Source organism: Rhinoderma darwinii, chromosome 1 (genome assembly GCF_050947455.1).
Source record: "Rhinoderma darwinii isolate aRhiDar2 chromosome 1, aRhiDar2.hap1, whole genome shotgun sequence".
In the NCBI taxonomy this organism is placed as follows: Eukaryota; Metazoa; Chordata; class Amphibia; order Anura; family Rhinodermatidae; genus Rhinoderma; species Rhinoderma darwinii.
In genome coordinates, this window is record NC_134687.1 from 488,957,914 (window position 1) to 488,975,434 (window position 17,521).

A 17,521-nucleotide genomic window follows, 5' to 3' on the forward strand; every position below is an offset into this window, starting at 1 on the left:
GGATGTTCGACTGATGCCACTCTCCAGTGACATGTGGCGAGTGCTACGCTGTGGGCTCTTGCTGAATGAAGCTAGGACAGCCACTGATGTTTCTTCATTAGTGACAGTTTTCATGCGTCCACATTTGGGAAAATCCAACACTGAACCAGTTTCACGAAACTTGGCAAGCAGTTTGCAAACTGTAGCATGGGAGATGGGTGGTCTCGTAGGGTGCCTTGCATTGAAATCTGCTGCAATGACCCGGGTACTGCGTTCACCAGACATCAACACAATTTCTATCCGCTCCTCTGCGACTTGTCAATGGCTGTAAACAAAGAAGCTTGTAAATAACTCATGAAAGAATAAAGTAACGTTAAAACCAAGCACACCATTGTTTTTCTTGTGAAATTCTCGATAAGTTTGATGCTTCACATGACCCTCTTCCCATTGAAAAAACTAAAGTTGGATACAAAATGGCCGATTTCAAAATGTCCGCCATGGTCAACACCCAGCTTAAAAAGTTTCCCCCCTCCCATATACTAATGTGCCACAAACAGGAAGTTAATATCACCAACCATTCCCATTTTATTTAGGTGTATCCATATAAATGGCCCACCCTGTATGTATATATATATCTCTTCAGTGCTCATGTTATAGTTCCTGCTGATGTTTGCCAACATATTTTATACAAAACCTCTGTAATAACTTGTAGTACAGATGTAGCAATCCTTATCTTAACTCTAATAGTTTGCTTCAGCGTGACAACTTATCACTTAACCTGTTTGGAGCCAGTAAACCATGGCATGCTGCATTGGGCGCATGAGCATTGCGCACATGTAGACGAGGACAGTAACATACACAGCATACGGTCGTCGGCTCCATGTGCGCAATGCTCATGCGCCCAATGTTTCTCCTGGTCTCGTCAGGGTAAGTTCTAACTTGCTTTACTAATCGTCCGTTTTAGCGGTAGACATGTTTGGAACACTAAATTCCAGCTGCATAACGGCATGCTTTGGTTTAGTGGCTCCAAATGTAATGACAGGTTTGCTTTAAGCCATTGAAAACCATTAAAAAAGCAAGTTAAAGTTTCTTGCCACTGTGTATTTAACGTGTTAAAAGTAAAATTGAAGATCACTACATCTGTATGTTGTCTCAGTAGCAAAACCCTATTACACTTGATTGTCTCATTTTCTTCAAGACTGAAAAATATATCAATGACAGATATTTATGCTTGTCAGAATTGCGTTGGCTATTGTCGAAGTAATTTGATGTAGGAAAAGTGTAATTTTAGGCTTGACATATGATTGTTAGTGTTCAGACAGCAAAGTAGTAATTTTACTTACAATCGGTGTAATTTCCAGTAGGTGAAATATGTCCCTCACATATTCAAGAAAATAGTTTTATAAGAAAAGGAAATAAATTCTGATAGATTGGCATTTGCACAAAGGAGTCCCCCCAATGATAGATGCCGGACATTGTCTGATGCCTGTAGGTTGTCTTAGATGCCAGTTATCACCCCCCAAACATGTGTGTTCATTTCTATAGAGTGGGAAGGGAAAGTGGCTGCCAGGCAAATTTGACTCCAATTATCTTTAGTAGGGAAGCAAGAGAATTTTCTATCTAAAGATCTGTCATGGAAAATGTATATTCTTTACTAAGGGGGGATTCACACGAGCGTGTATTCGGTCCGTGCGGGCCACGTGGTTTTCACGCGGCACGCATGGACCAATACAAGTCCCAATATACATGAACCTGTAGAAAAAAAAACTAAGTTCTGACTTAGCGCTAACTCCCGGCTTCTTCCTCTAGTCTGACCTCCCGGGATGACAATTAAGTCCAAGTGACAGCTCCAGCCAATCACAGGCCAAGCACAGGCTGCAGCGGTCACATGGACTGGCGCGTCATCCAGGGAGGTGGGGCCCGATGTCAAGAGAGGCGCGTCACCAAGGACGCGTCACCAAGGACGCGTCACCAAGGCAACGGCCGGGAAGTTCTCGGTAAGTACGAACTTTTTCTTTTTTTTTCTACAGGTTTTGCGATATTGTATTCGGCATTCACTGTCGAGGGTGCTGAAAGAGTTAGCTCTTTCAGCACCTTGGACAGTGACGGCCGTCGACTAGCCTCATCTCTATGATGGCGGCTGCGCAAAAATCACGCAGCCGCGCATCAGACACGGATGACACACGCATCTGTCAAATGGTTTTTGCGCGCGCAAAACGCCGCGTTGTTTGCGCGCGCAAAAACGCAACGTTCGTCTGTATCTGCCCTAAGAGTGATGCCCAAGGTCTAGCAGGGCCACATACAAATTAGATTGTTAATGGATACAGCTGAAAATAATCTATGTATGATCATCTTAAAGTGTAGCTAAACGTTTGACAAACTTCTGACATATCATAGTGACATGTCAGTAGTTTGGATTGGTTGGGGTCCGAGCACTGAGACCCCCACCAATCGCTAGAACGAAGCAGCCGAAGCGCTCGGGTGAGCACCCAGCCGCTTCGTGTCTGTTTGGCTTTTTCCAGAAAGCCAATGTATCGGAGTACGCCCTAATAGACTTTCTATTGAGTCCGTACACCGATACATTTATTTCCGGAAAATGCCGAACAGACACCAAGCGGCTGAGCACTCACACGAGCACTTCAGCTGCTTCGTTCTAGCGATTGGTGGGGGTCTCAGTGCTCGGACCCCCACCAATCCAAACTTCTGACATGTCACTATGACATGTCGGAAGTTTCTCAAACATTTAGCTACACTTTAAGGTTGTTTGAGACTAGGGATGAATAAATTCGCAAGATTTGCTTTGCTGGCAATTCACCAAGAGACAAATTTCTTATTATCACTATGACATGTCAGAAGTTTGTCAAACGCTTAGCTACACTTTAAGACCCCTGCACTCGCTGCAGATCTTGTTGCAGAAATTTCTGCGACTGACAAGCTGTTCCATTAATCTTAAAGAGGTTGGAAATTCTGCAACAAAATCTGTAGTGTGTGCAGGGGGCCTAAGGCTACATTCACACGAGCGTATCAGATTCACGCGCGAGAAAAACGCATGTGAGTCTGGTACGTGTGTGTTGCGTTATTGCATCTGTGCTTTGTGAGTGGCAGGCGTTATTCACGCACTCGCAAAGCACATCATTTTTAAAATAAATTATTTTCAATTGAGTTGATGCGCAAACCACGCACCGCACACAGATGTGCATCCATGTGCGGTGCGTGGTTTTCACGCACCCATTGACTTCAATGGGTGCGTAGGTGCATGAAAACACACCAATATAGGACATGCAGTGAGTTTCATGCAGCGGACTCTCGCTGCATGAAAACTCACGCATGTGTGAACGGCCCCATTGAAATCAATGGGTCCATGTGCTGCGCGTGATTTCCATGCGCAGCACACGGATGTTATTCACGTTCGTGTGAATGGACCCTAAGAGTTACTAGTTGGGAAGAAGAAGAAAATGTGAGGGCTAATAGAGGGGAAACACAGAGTTCTGTAAGGAAATATGGATGGAGTGGGACAATGACCAAAAGGAGAGAGACAGGTGATACAGTGTATTGCTGGCATTGAAAGAGTGAAAAGAAGGAGTATCAGAAATGTGCACCCAAGCCCAGTAAAGTTACAACTGGCTATAGGAAGGATGGTACAACTCACAATTTCTCAAAAGCTAGCTTCAGTTCTAAGCAACCAAAGTGAACACGTATAGATATGATGGTGCAATAAGTAAATGATGGCACTGTATTCTCAAGTGGGACTTGTGACTTCGCACATGATCAGTGAGAGTCTATTATTATTATTATTATTATGATTATTATTATAGTAACAGGAACGTACGCTTTGTCATGGCTAGCTGTGATATATCAGAGTGCCACAACATAATAAACTTGGATATTGACTAGGTTTTCTCTGGTTCTCTTCTGATAGTAAAGGTGGCAATTGTGATGATGTCTCAAACTCTTGTTTAACATTGTAACAAGTACAGAGAATGTTTTGAATGGCGAACAAATGTTTAATTTAGATAGTATTTATTTCTGTTACTTATATAGCGCCAACATATTCTGCAGCGCTGTACAGAGGTCCTCTTTTACTGTCTCAACCAGGGCTCACAATCTAAACTCCCTATTGGTATGTTTTTTGGGGATAGTAGAATGACTTCGCTTAAAAACGACTTGTCACCTCTAGCTGACATGTCTATTTTAGTAAATACTTGTACGTATTTTCCATAAAATAACAATTCCGAAGCATATTTCTTAGAACACTGTGTTGTGCCATTCCTCTGTTAGTCTTCCTAGAAATGTATGTTAAATAGAAAAATGGGTATGAATACATTGATAACTGGGCATTACCATTCTCCTTGTTAATATGGTGTGTCCCTACATATTCTGGCATTATCAACACTGAATAGACCTTGTCAGACTATGAAGGGACACACACTATTAACAAGGAGAATGGTAACGCCCAGTTGTCAATTTATTCATACACTTCCAGGAGGAATAACAGAGGAACGGCACAATACGGAGTTCTAAGCAAAAATGCTCCAGAATTGTTATTTAATGGGGATTACAAGTATTTACTAAAACAGACATGTCAGGAGACTTTAATACAATGTAGATGACTTTTTAGTTAATAAGTACTTTACCATTTGCCCCACGCACATGCTGGCTGCTTCCATCATAGCGCCATCTGCAATAGACCTTGCAGTTTCTTTTTCCAAGTTCAGATTCCCTGATAGTAACTCTTCTACCACCTGAACAGCATAAAAAGTAAGGTTGATTTTTAACTAAGAGCAAATATTAAAATGCTACATCAGTAGAATTGCATGTCTTATCCAATTACATACATTTCTATACTCATCCAGGGTGATCTTGCTGTCATTGTCGCTGTCATACATGTTGAACAGAACTGAAAGGCAGAAGTTCACAGTTAACAATTCACCATAGTTGTTGTTGTATGTATGATTCTTCAACTATGAAAACTCTTTGAAAAAAAATCACTTTCAAGATTCAAACTTTTTCTCACTCTCGGGATCGCCTACCATTCCTACCTCAAATGAGCTCGGCATAAGATGCGGTAATACATTCTATAATTCTCACCCATCGCTATAATTTGGCCCAGATTTGCTGACTGCTTTGCTGAGTATCTTTGAGTAGGGTGAAATAAGTCCATCCCTACGGCACAAGTGTTAGCTCTTGCTGCTACTATCTTCTGGGGAAGCCAATACCAGGTGCCAAGGATCCCTGGTTGGTCAGCACTGCTCTATGGACTGCTTCCAGGGCCAGCCTTAGGGGTGTGCGACCTGTGCCTTCATACAGGGCGCATCACTCCAGCAGGTGGAAGGGGCACTGCGCTGGCTCCCTTCCCCTGCTTGTTTCAGAAGCGCCCGGGCCCGGGCACTTCTTCACTTAGGGGCCGTCGCTACCACTGTAGCAGCCATAGCGGCTGCTAGCGCGGTAGCGACGGCACAATAGCAGAGCAGGGAGGTATCTGCCTGCTCTGCTATCTACTAGCGCCACTGTAGCTCCCTGAATAAGTGGAATCCCCGTGTGGCAGGGGATTCCGCTCCTGGAGCGCTCCTTGATGTCTCCGTTTATATATAGACAGTGAGATCAGGGGAAACTCCTGCAGCGGAATCCCCGTCCACAGCATTGCAGACGCTGTGACCGGGGATTCCACTCCAGGAGAAGCCAATGACGTCATTGTCCATAAATGGACAGACGCGACAGGAGCTTCTCCTGGAGTGGAATCCCCGGTCACAGCGTTGGCAATGCTGTGGACGGGGATTCCGCTTCAGGAGTTTCCCCTGATGTCACTGTCCATATATGGACAGAGACCTCAAGCGGAGCGCTCCAGCAGCGGAATCCCCAGCCACACGTGGATTCCGCTCCTTCAGGAAGCTACAGTGGCGCTATCTACAAGGGGGCTGTGGGGCACTACTTACCAGGGGGCTGTGGGCTGTGTAGCACTACCTACCAGGGGGCTGTTGGCTGTGTGGCACTACCAACCATTGGGCTGTGGGCTGTGTGGCACTACCAACCATGGGGTTGTGGGCTGTGTGGCACTACCAACCATGGGGCTGTGTGGCACTACCAACAATGGGGCTGTGTGGCACTACCAACCATCAGGCTGTGGGCTGTGTGGCACTACCAACCATTGGGCTGTGGGCTGTGTGGCACTAACAACCAGGGGGCTGTGTGGCGCTACCAACCAGGGGGCTGTGGGCTGTGTGGCGCTACCAACTAGGGGGCTGTGTGGCGCTACCAACCAGGGGGCTGTGTGGCGCTACCAACCAGGGGGCTGTGTGGCGCTACCGACCAGGGGGCTGTGTGGCGCTACCGACCAGGGGGCTGTGTGGTGCTACCGACCAGGGAGCTGTGTGGCGCTCCCTACCAGGGGGCTGTGTGGAGCTCCCAACAAGGGGGCTGTGTGACGCTCCCTTCCAGGGGGCTGTGTGGCGCTCCCTACCAGGGGGCTGTGTGGCGCTCCCTACAGGGGGAATTTGTGAGTGGTGGGCTGATGGTCATTTTAATGTGAGTGGGGGGCTGATGGTCATTTTACTGTGAGTGGCGGGCTGATGGTCTTCAAGTGGTTTCCGCCTCTGACCTCCATTTGAAATTAATAGCAGGAAGAAAATACCTGCGGCACCCGTTGTGGAGCTTTTTTGCCTGCGTCTTTTGAATTCGCTTCAACCGCTTAAGAAAAAACACAAAAAAAAGGTCAAACGACGGTGTCGATTTTTTTGCCTTAGAAAAAACGTGTGTAAACATACCCTACGAGTGTAGTGCTTTTTTTTTTTTAGCCGTTTTCTGTCTTTCTGTAAACCATTTTTGGTAGGGGCCTGAGGAATTTTTATTTTTCCAGTGATGCCTCGAGTCCGAAAAGGTTGGGAAACTCTGTACTAGGCTACAGGATCGCGCCGGCCTACGCAAGGATCCCGTCGTGGAGCAACTCAGTTTGTCATGGGGATGGGGCCTAGGTGAGTAAAATTTTTGTTTTTGTTTGGGGGCACTGTCTACAAGGGGGAGGTGGGGGACTGTATTGCACAGTCTACAAGGGGGAGGTGTGGGGGGCTGTATGGCATGATCTACAAGGAGGAGGTGGGGGATTATGGCACTGTCTATAGGGAGGCTGTATGGCAAAATCTACAGGGGGGCACTATACTATGTGGGGGCCACTAAGTGGACATTATACTGTGTAGGGGTACTACAGGTGGCATAATAATGTGGGCACAATTAGAGGACAAAATACTGTGTCCTTGAAGGGGTTGTAATATAGTATATTATTAAATTTCATTATTATACTGAATGGGGGCACTAAAGGGGCATTATAATTTTTTTATGGTGCCATTTTTTTTGTTTAAAATGATGGGGGTTGGGCGCCGAAAGATCAATTTGCACGGGGTGCCATCTATCCTAAGCCTGGCCCTGACTGCTTCCATTTAAATTACAATACTTTTGTTATTAGATTTAGCAGTTCTATAAGAAACCAATGTTAAGTGCTTCTATTGACCGACAACTGCACTAGAGAGACTGATTTACAGCTTATAAATAAACCGTAGACTCGGAGTGTATCAGTTTAACCTCTTAAGGACACATCCTGTTTTCACCTTATGGACCAGACCATTTTTTTCAAAACTGATGTGTCACTTTATGTGGTAATAACTTTTGAATGCTTTCACCTATCCAAACGATTCTGAGATTGTTTTCTCGTGAAACATTAGACTTTAAGTTAGTGGTCAAATTTGGTCGATACAGTCAGTATTTATTTGTGAAAAACACCAAAATTTTGAGAAAATGTTTAAAAATTAGCATTTTTCTAAATTTAAATGTATCTGCTTGTAAGACAGATAGTAATACCACACAAAATAGTTACTACTTCACATATTCCATATGTCTTTATGTTGGCATCGATTTTTGAACATTCTTTTATTTTTCTAGGACGTTACAAGGCTTAGAACTTTAGCAGCAATTCCTCACATTTTCAAGAGAAATTCAAAAGGCTATTTTTACAGGGGCCAGTTCAGTTCATAAGTGACTTTGAGGGCCTTATTAGAAACTCCCCATAAATCACCCCACTTTAAAAACAGCACCCCTCAAAGTATTAAAAACAGCTTTTAGAAAGTTTATTAACCCTTTAGGATCTTCTCAGGAATTACAGGAAAGTGGAGGTGAAATTTACAAATTAATTTTTTTTTGCAGAAAATCAGTTTTAATCCATTTTTCTTTCTGTAACATAGAAGGTTTTACCAGAGAAACACAACTCAATATTTATTGCCCAGGTTCTGCAGTTTTTAGAAATATGCCACATGTGGCTCTAGCGTGCTAATGCACTGAAGCACCGGCCTCAGCAGCAAAGAAGCACCTAGAGGATTTTGGGGCCTTCTTTTTATTAGAATATATTTTAGGCACCATGTCAAGTTTCAAGGGCTCTTGTGGTGCCAAAACAGTGGAAACCCCCCAAAAGTGACCCCATTTTGGAAACTACACCCCTCAGGAAATCTAGGGGTATAGTGAGCATTTTGACGCCACAGTTTTTTTTGCAGAAATTATTGAAAATAGGCCGTGATAATGAAAATCAACTTTTTTTTCAATGAAATGTAGGTTTAGCTAATTGTTTTCTCATTTCCACAAGAACTAAAGGAGAAAAAGCACGCCAAAATTTGTAGAGCAGTTTCTCCTGAGTAAAACAGCACTCCATATGTGGTCATAAACAGCTGTTTGGACACACGGCAGGGCTTGGAAGGGAAGAAGTGCTATTTGGCATTCAGATTTTGCTGGATTGGTTTGTGGAGGCCATGTCGCCTTTGCAAAGCCCCTAAGGGACCAAAACCATGGGAACACCCCAAAAGTGATCCCATTTAGGAAACTACACACTCAAGGAACTTATCTAAGGGTATAGTTAGCATTTTGACCCCACAGGTTTTTTGCAGAAATTATTGGAAGTAGGGCATGAAAATGAAAATCTACATTTTTTTTTCCAATAAAATTTAGCTAAACCTAAATTTTTTTAATTTCCACAAGGACTAAAGGGGAAAAGGCACCCCAATATTTATAAAGAAAATTCTCCTGAGCACAGCAATACCCCATATGTAGTTATAAACTGCTATTTGGACACACGGCAGGGCTTAGAAGGGAAGGAGTGCTATTTGGCATTCAGATTTTGCTGGATTGGTTTACGGTGCCATGTCGCATTTGCAAAGCCCCTGAGGGACCAAAACAGTGGAAACACCCCAAAAGTGACCCGCATTTAGAAAACTGCACCCCTCAAGGAATTTATCTAAGGGTATAATTATCATTTTGACCCCACAGGTGTTTTGTCTGAATTAATTTGAATTAGGCCGTATTTACTGGTATTTCAATATATAATGTGGGGGAATGTGTATGTTGTGAAAAGCAAATCAGAGTACAATAAAAGGGTACATGAATAATAAAAATTAATAATTCATAGATGTGTGGTAAGCTTTGAAGCAATCCTTTATGCATAGGCCAGGTTTTTGGGGGCAGGTGTCGCACTGATAAGTAGTGTTCCTTCTTCCTATGCTACACACTCTGCACCTTTTTTGAGATCTTCCATTCTTTGCAGTTTGGGGAACGATGCTGGTAAGCTGTTGCCCTGGTACAATACGGGCGCTCTCGCTTTCAGCAGATGTGCTTGGGCCCTCCCCTGCCTGGTTTTCAAACACAAGCACCTTGATAATCTCCTCTTGAAAATTAAGGAATGACCCTGTCCGGACTGCACATCTGGATAGCATGTAAGCGTTATACAATGCCATCTGTACCATGTGCACGTCCACCTTTTTGTACCACACCCTTGTTTTTCTCATGGCACTATAGGGCTTCAGCACTTGATCTGAGAGATCAACCCCTCCCATGTACTTGTTATAGCCCACGATGCAATCTGGCTTTTGGGTCACTGTGGTGGTACCTCGTACAGGGGCGCTGCCGTTCCCATGTATTGTGGTCAAGAGAACATCCCCTTTGTCCTTATACTTGACGAACAACACGTTCTCGCTGCATAATGCCATGCTCTCACCCCTTCTGACACGTTGGCCAAGCAGTGTTTTAGGGAGGCCTTTCTGGTTTTTGTGCACTGTCCTGCTTGCTGCAGTATTTCTGGTGGAGAGGAATTTAAATAGTGGGATGCTTGTGTAGAAGTTATCCACGTAAAGGTGATAACCCTGGTCCAGCAGTGGGTGCACCAAATCCCACACTATTTTCCCACTAACTCCCAGGACGGGGTGGCATTCTGGGGGTTCAATCCTAGAGTTCTTCCCTTCATAAACCCGAAAACCTGTAGGTGTACCCTGAGCTACTATCCTACAGTTTGTAAATTTTTATCCCATACCTTGCCCTCTTACTGGGCAAGTATTGGCAGAATTTTAGCCTACCCCTAAAATGTACAAGGGACTCGTCTATTACAATGTTCTTTTGGGGGGTATACGCTTCTTGACATTTGGTGCAGAAATGATCAATGACTGGCCTGATTTTGAATAGGCGGTCATATGTGGGGTCATCACCTGGCGGGCACTGTGCATTATCATTACAATGCAAAAATCTAAGAATAGCTTTAAAGCGAGTCCGGGGCATTGGCAGGCGGTAAATTGGGGTGTTGTACAAAACATCTGTACTCCAGTATTGCCTGATCTGTGGCTTCTTTACTAGCCCCATATGCAGCACAAGGCCCCAAAATTTGAGCATCTCCGCTTCATCTACAGGGGTCCACTTGAAGGGTCTAGCATATGATGACGTTGGGGTTCTGGGCAATAAATTGCTGGGCATATAAATTGGTCTGGGCCACATTAAATTCACTAAATCCTCACTGAAAAAAACCTTAAAAATATCTATTTTTGTGAGGCCTTCAGTCTCAAAATTAGTTCCTGAGCTGCCTATGAATTCAGGGATCTGAGGCTAATAATTCTCGGGGGGTGGGTTCCACACGGGATCAGTTATCTGGGGGGTTGCCTCAGCTCATGTCCTGGGTCGCCTTTGCGGGGGTTCCTCATCACCGGATGATGGATGAGGAGGAGGACAAGATGTATGAGGCAAATTCCTCTTCTCCCTCGCTGGCGGAATCCGTGTCAGAGGCCAGGATGGCATATGCCTCCTCTGCTGAATAGACCCTTTGGGATGATTGGGACATTTTTATTAGGGGGGTGTCTAGTGCTTGAACATGTGTAACACTGACTTTATTTTTACACGGGGGGTTGTGTGTGTTGTGCTTTTACACATGTATTTCAAAATTGCTGGAAAAAAAAAAGAAGAAAAAAAGAAAATAAAAGTTTAGAAAAAAAAGTATGAAAAATGTACTGAACAAACTTCAGTAACAAAAAATTATGGCAATATAAAACTAAAGAATTTCCTGACTACCTAACACGAACTAAAATTTTGTGAAGTTGAATCTGCTAAAAAAAAAATGTAGTATAAAAACGACTTCAGTAAATTTAGGCTAAAACTATAAAGCTACACTATGTAAAATTTAGTGAACGAACTTCAGTAAAAAAAACTGAATGTCAGTCACTAACTGATGCTAAATCTGTAATGCTATATATTCGTGCTAAAAAAACTGTAGTATAAAGATTATACTGCAGCAAATTTAGACTAAAACAATAAAGCTACAGTAACCACTGACACTAAATGTAGCACTATATTTTAGAAAAAAAACTGTAGTATAAGAAATATTCTACAGTAAATTGACACTAACTTTAGAAAAATTGTATAGCTAAAACTACCTAAAATGCTATGTCATTTTTTTGATTATAAAACAGACGCTAACCTATACATCCGCTACCCTAACACCCTACCTATGCAGGTACTAGCTACCCCTAAACTACCGCTACCCTAACGTCCTACCTATGCAGGTACTAGCTACACCTAAACTACCGCTACCCTAACGTCCTACCTATGCAGGTACTAGCTACACCTAAACTACCGCTACCCTAACATCCTGCCTATGCAGGTACTAGCTACACCTAAACTACCGCTACCCTAACGTCCTACCTATGCAGGTACTAGCTACACCTAAACTGCCGCTACCCTAACGCCCTACCTATGCAGGTACTAGCTACCCCTAAACTACCGCTACCCTAACGTCCTACCTATGCAGGTACTAGCTACACCTAAACTACCGCTACCCTAACATCCTACCTATGCAGGTACTAGCTACACCTAAACTACCGCTACCCTAATGTCCCACCTATGCAGGTACTAGCTACACCTAAACTGCCACTACCCTAACGCCCTACCTATGCAGGTACTAGCTACCCCTAAACTACCGATACCCTAACGTCCTACCTATGCAGGTACTAGCTACACCTGAACTACTGCTACCATGGCGGTCACTGATCAGCGGCCGCAGGACGTACACAGAGGAGGGGGAGGAGGCTGGGGGTCTGGAACAGGGACTGGGAAAGGGAAATATAGGAATCACTAGTGCTGCTGCTAAAAAAAAATCAAAAAAAATCAGCAGCAGCACATTTGTCTATGATGATCAATCAGTGATCACACAGCAAGATACAGAAGATGACGATCGCAGCACAGAAGGCCTCAGCAAGGGTAAGTATTCGGATCACAGACTATCACACCAGCTCTGCTTGCTCACCATTCCTAACCGGAATGAGGTGGGCAGATCTGGTGAAGGGTGTTCGAAACGCCCGGCATGGCTACGATTGGTCGGTCTATGCAGACCGATCAATGATGGTGATCTGGGGGTGGCAACATCACAAGTACATGGCAGGGATTGGTGCCGTCGCAGACCCCCACCGTATCACTGTTCCCTGCGGCACAGTGATAGGTTATAGCCGCAAAAAGCTGCGATTGGCTGGTCTGAGCTGACCGACCAATCGCAGCGATCGCCGATGCAAGGGTGGTGCGCCACCCCCCTGGGCCACGTGTAAAGATGGCCAGCTGTCAGGGACAGCAGCCATCTTTACTCTGTCACCGTGTCTTTAGACACGGTGACCACTTAAAGAGGCTCTGTCACCAGATTTTGCAACCCCTATCTGCTATTGCAGCAGATCAGCGCTGCAATGGAGATTACAGTAACGTTTTTATTTTTAAAAAACGAGCAATGGCCAAGTTATGACCATTTTTGTATTTATGCAAATGAGGCTTGCAAAAGTACAACTGGGCGTGTTTACAGTAAAAGTCCAACTGGGCGTGTATTATGTGTGTAACATCGGGGCGTTTTTACTTCTTTTACTAGCTGGGCGTTGTGTATGGAAGTATCATCCACTTCTCTTCAGAACGCCCAGCTTCTGGCAGTGCAGACACACAGTGTGTTCTCGAGAGATCACGCTGTGACGTCACTCACTTCCTGCCCCAGGTCCTGCATCGTGTCGGCCACATCGGCACCAGAGGCTACAGTTGATTCTGCAGCAGCATCGGCGTTTGCCGGTAAGTCGATGTAGCTACTTACCTGCAAACGCTGATGCTGCTGCAGAATCAACTGTAGCCTCTGGTGCCGATGTGTCCTTGCTCGTCCGACACGATGCAGGACCTGGGGCAGGAAGTGAGTGACGACACAGCGTGATCTCTCGAGAACACGCTGTGTGTCTGCACTGCCAGAAGCTGGGCGTTCTGAAGAGAAGTGGATGATACTTCTCCTCAGAACGCCCAGCTAGTAAAAGAAGTAAACACGCCCCGATGTTACACACATAATACACGCCCAGTTGGACTTTTGCAAGCCTCATTTGCATAAATACAAAAATGGTCATAACTTGGCCAAAAATGCTCGTTTTTTAAAAATAAAAACGTTACTGTAATCTACATTGCAGCGCCGATCTGCTGCAATAGCAGATAGGGGTTGCAAAATCTGGTGACAGAGCCTCTTTAACGCTCCAACATACCCATATGTTGGATTGTGTTAAGTACCTAACGACAACAACGTATCCATACGTTGGATGTCATTAAGGAGTTTTCCCATCTTGGACATATCCACAGGATATGCCATAAATGTTCGATAGGTGCAGGTCCCACCTCTTGGACTCACACCTTTCTCTAGAACGGGGCCCCCTGAACCCATCCTACATTCTCTTGCTCTCGCTGCTTTCCGGCAACCGATTGATGAAAAGGTCGCTGAGCTACATTGTTTCGGTAACTCTTATAGTAGTGAATGGGAATTTCAGAAACAGGGTATTGCAGTGAGCTACCCTGTTTTACGGAACTCAGAAGCTACGGACAGCGTAGCTTATTGTGCTACCTTTAGAGTCAGTTCTCAGTGTTTTTTGGCGCTGATTTTGACGTGGAAACCGTGGAGAATGGTAACTCCAATGGCAGAGGCGGTTTTTTTTCCCGGGCATTTTTTTTTCCCGGGCGGCTTTTGCCGGCATTTCCTTTCTTGACGCGGTTTCCACCTCTGACCTCCCATTGAAGTCAAATGGAGGCAGAAAAACCTGCGGCGCCCCGTTTTTGATAGTCATATGCAGCGTTTTTTGCCCACGGTCCTTGCACTAGTTTGCGAAAAGCGCGGGCAAAAAACGCTGCGTAACACGCTCAAAAACGGGAGCGCCGTAGGTTTTTCTGCCTCCATTTGAAAAAAAAATAGCAGGCAGTTCAAAATCTGCCTCATATGTCCTAAAGGAAGCCTTATTCTGGATCTCCCATTCACTTCTATGGGGAGTTACAAAAACAGAATAGCTCAGCGAGCTCAGCTGTTTCCGTATTCCCAAACACCTTGTCAATCGGTGGACGGAGAGCAGCGAGAGCAAGAGAAGGTAGGACGGAGATCATGGGGCTCTGTTCCAGATATATGTGCGGGTTCCAGACGTGCGTGTCCCAGAGGTGAGATCTGCATCAATTGGACATTTATGGCATATCCTGTGGATATGCCATAAATGTCCAAGATGGGAAATTCATAAAGTGCAGTAATTACAGCAAAACCCCTTTTGACGTGAAGTAATTGACCTGGAGCTCCTGTTAGTCGAGCATTTGACATAAACTGTCCCAATGCTGTCTAAAAATGGTCCAGCACTTTCAGAGCCTGAACTGAAAGAACTAAGACAATCCACTGATGCCTACTGAGATGCTTCATTTGAAAAGAAGTAAAGTAACATACAAGGGGTTGTATAAGATTAGAAAAACTGTACACCGCCATTTTTGTCCACGGCTCCGTCTGGTATTGCAGCTAAGCCCAATGGTGGTGAGCAGTAATACCAGACACAAAACAGAACTTTAATCTAATCCCATAAAACCTTATGAAATAATATTTGTTCTAAGTACAAGTAGTATCATGTGTTGAACAACACATCATTAAAAACAGGTTGAACTTGATGATCTTGTGTCTTTTATCTACGTTAAGTCACCATATAACTATACCCTCTATTGTTCTGGAGAGCAATGACGCCATCATACTTGCAAAATGCATAAGGACTGCCCTATATTATGAAATCAGGTCTCATTATAACCCCATTCATGCTGAACAGGGACATTGCTGCTTTTATCTCACGTTTTATTTTTTCATCACAAGTTATTTAAAGTTTATGGACACCTTTGCATTTTTTTAGTGCATTGTTTGTATTATGTGGAATAAAACATTTCTGCAATTGGTTTTAATAAAATTATGTTTTTCTTCTGCCGTTGCATGAATTCTAATACACTGCAAGCTCTTTGATTCCGTTCAGTCTCAATTCCGACAGACAGGTCCCTGTCGGCTCACTCTCCAGTCTCTCTTAGCTTCTCGTAAATACGTATCTAAGCTCAAACCTGATTTGATATGATTTGATACTGAATGGATTCGAGCAGCTTGCAGTGTCTTGTAATATATGTAAACGGAAAAATGTTAATTTTTTTTTATTAAAACCAATTGCATGAATATTTGATTCTACATAATACATACAATGCACACAAAAACATGCAAAGGTGTCCATAAGCCTTTAAAATATCTTAGCATTTGCATAAGTTGTCTCTAATATATCACTGTGTTTAAAATGTATTAATGTATAAAAAAATTTGGCAGTACATCCATCAGTGTTCTATCCTTTTCTCATGAAGGTCAATAGCAATGATATTGGGGTTTAAATCACCAAAAAATTTCAGAAACCTACGATGCCACACTAAAAACCATCATGTGATCTGAATACTTGCCCGGATCTCAATGGATGTGGACTCTTGTAAACGCACTCCACTCTGGCCAAAAGATGAGGATCTTGTACAGGGGACCCCTAACTGAGAATTCCCTAATATGGTACATGAAAATGGGTTTCCTAAACTAGACAACTGCCTTAAAGGGGTCGATCAGGATTTTGGTATTTTTGACTGCAAGAATGGTACTGTAGACTGTAATATTTTTGCCTTAAAAAATACCGGAATGGCAAACGTAACCACAATAGCGGCACCTAATGCAGATGTAGGCAGAGTCTTACTCGATTATCTTTTATAGAAGTGTACAATATGGTACAAGATAGGGATAAGAACATAAAAATAAGTGCAATTACCAATGCAAAAGAGCTTTAAAAATAACAATAACCAGATAATACAAGCCTACAAGTGATACATGCATTTATTATACATTGTTTTTTTACACATCCAAACATTTATGCATGCCCTTCAATGGTTCCTAAAAAAGATACTCACATCTCAGCTTGTCCTTACGACATAAACTAATGTTCTCCTCATCCATATGTCCACGCATGGGGCGGAAGTAGGACATAATGGTGAGAAATTGTTCAAAGTTAATTTCATTTTCATATCCATTGGATCCTGTCTGTAGATTCCTGCAAAAAAAATAAAAAGAATAGGACAACCCATGATTATAAGCATACCGCAATGTACCACAATAAGGCACAGTAGGACAATGAAGAATAGCACTTAATTAGGGCACATACATTTGGAACATGCTGTCTTTTAGTCCAAGGCCTCTGGAACTAGGCCTGTTCTAGCTAAATTGCAACATAAGAACTCTGGTTAATTATTAATTTGGGTCAAAGCCACAGATCATCTCTAAATGGAGCAAAATCTGATAAAAATGACTCTAAATGGTTTCTTTTGACTGTATTGGGACATGAAAGTGACGTCAACTGGGTTATTTATCTAGATTTAATATTGTTATGATCTTTGACATACAGTATATGAAATACATAAGCTACACAGTTACATCTATCGATCTCCGTGTAGCCCGACAGAACGCTTGCAGAAGGATCCAAAATCTTATCCGAGATGACAGCAGCATATTAGAGGCGAGTAATCAGTTTAGGAATATCTATCATACTACAATGGGTTAACGGGGTGGATAATGTGTTAAATGATAAAATTCCTACCCCAACATCCTCTGACTTCTGTACATTTCAATTTGGTAAATTCTTCTGTTTGTTCAGGAAATCGTGCCCCCAGAATTCTCCTATCTCACTTATAACTCACCAATATTCATATGGTGCATTCACTCGTACCGGTACGTACTGTTAGTCTACCGCTCATACATGTACGGTACATGTGAATACACAGTTATGCTGTCTGAAGATAGTCACCTTGTACCCTCTGATAATTATACTAAGAGCATAAACAGGTGTCTATAACTATCATGTGTTGTACATAATGGATGCATAGGATTGGCCATGGA

The 17,521-nt window shown here is 43.4% G+C and overlaps 1 protein-coding gene across 1 annotated transcript in view; it reads right to left on the reverse strand.

The window, feature by feature from the left end:
• TESC (tescalcin) overlaps positions 1-17,521 on the reverse strand; it is an 82,624-nt gene that overhangs the window by 12,580 nt on the left and 52,523 nt on the right. The window contains exons 4-6 of the mRNA XM_075835222.1: positions 16,540-16,679; positions 4,815-4,876; positions 4,614-4,721 (exon numbers count right to left, since the gene is read on the reverse strand). Of these exons, the coding sequence (XP_075691337.1) occupies positions 4,614-4,721; positions 4,815-4,876; positions 16,540-16,679 (310 nt within the window). The remainder of the gene's footprint in view (positions 1-4,613; positions 4,722-4,814; positions 4,877-16,539; positions 16,680-17,521) is intronic.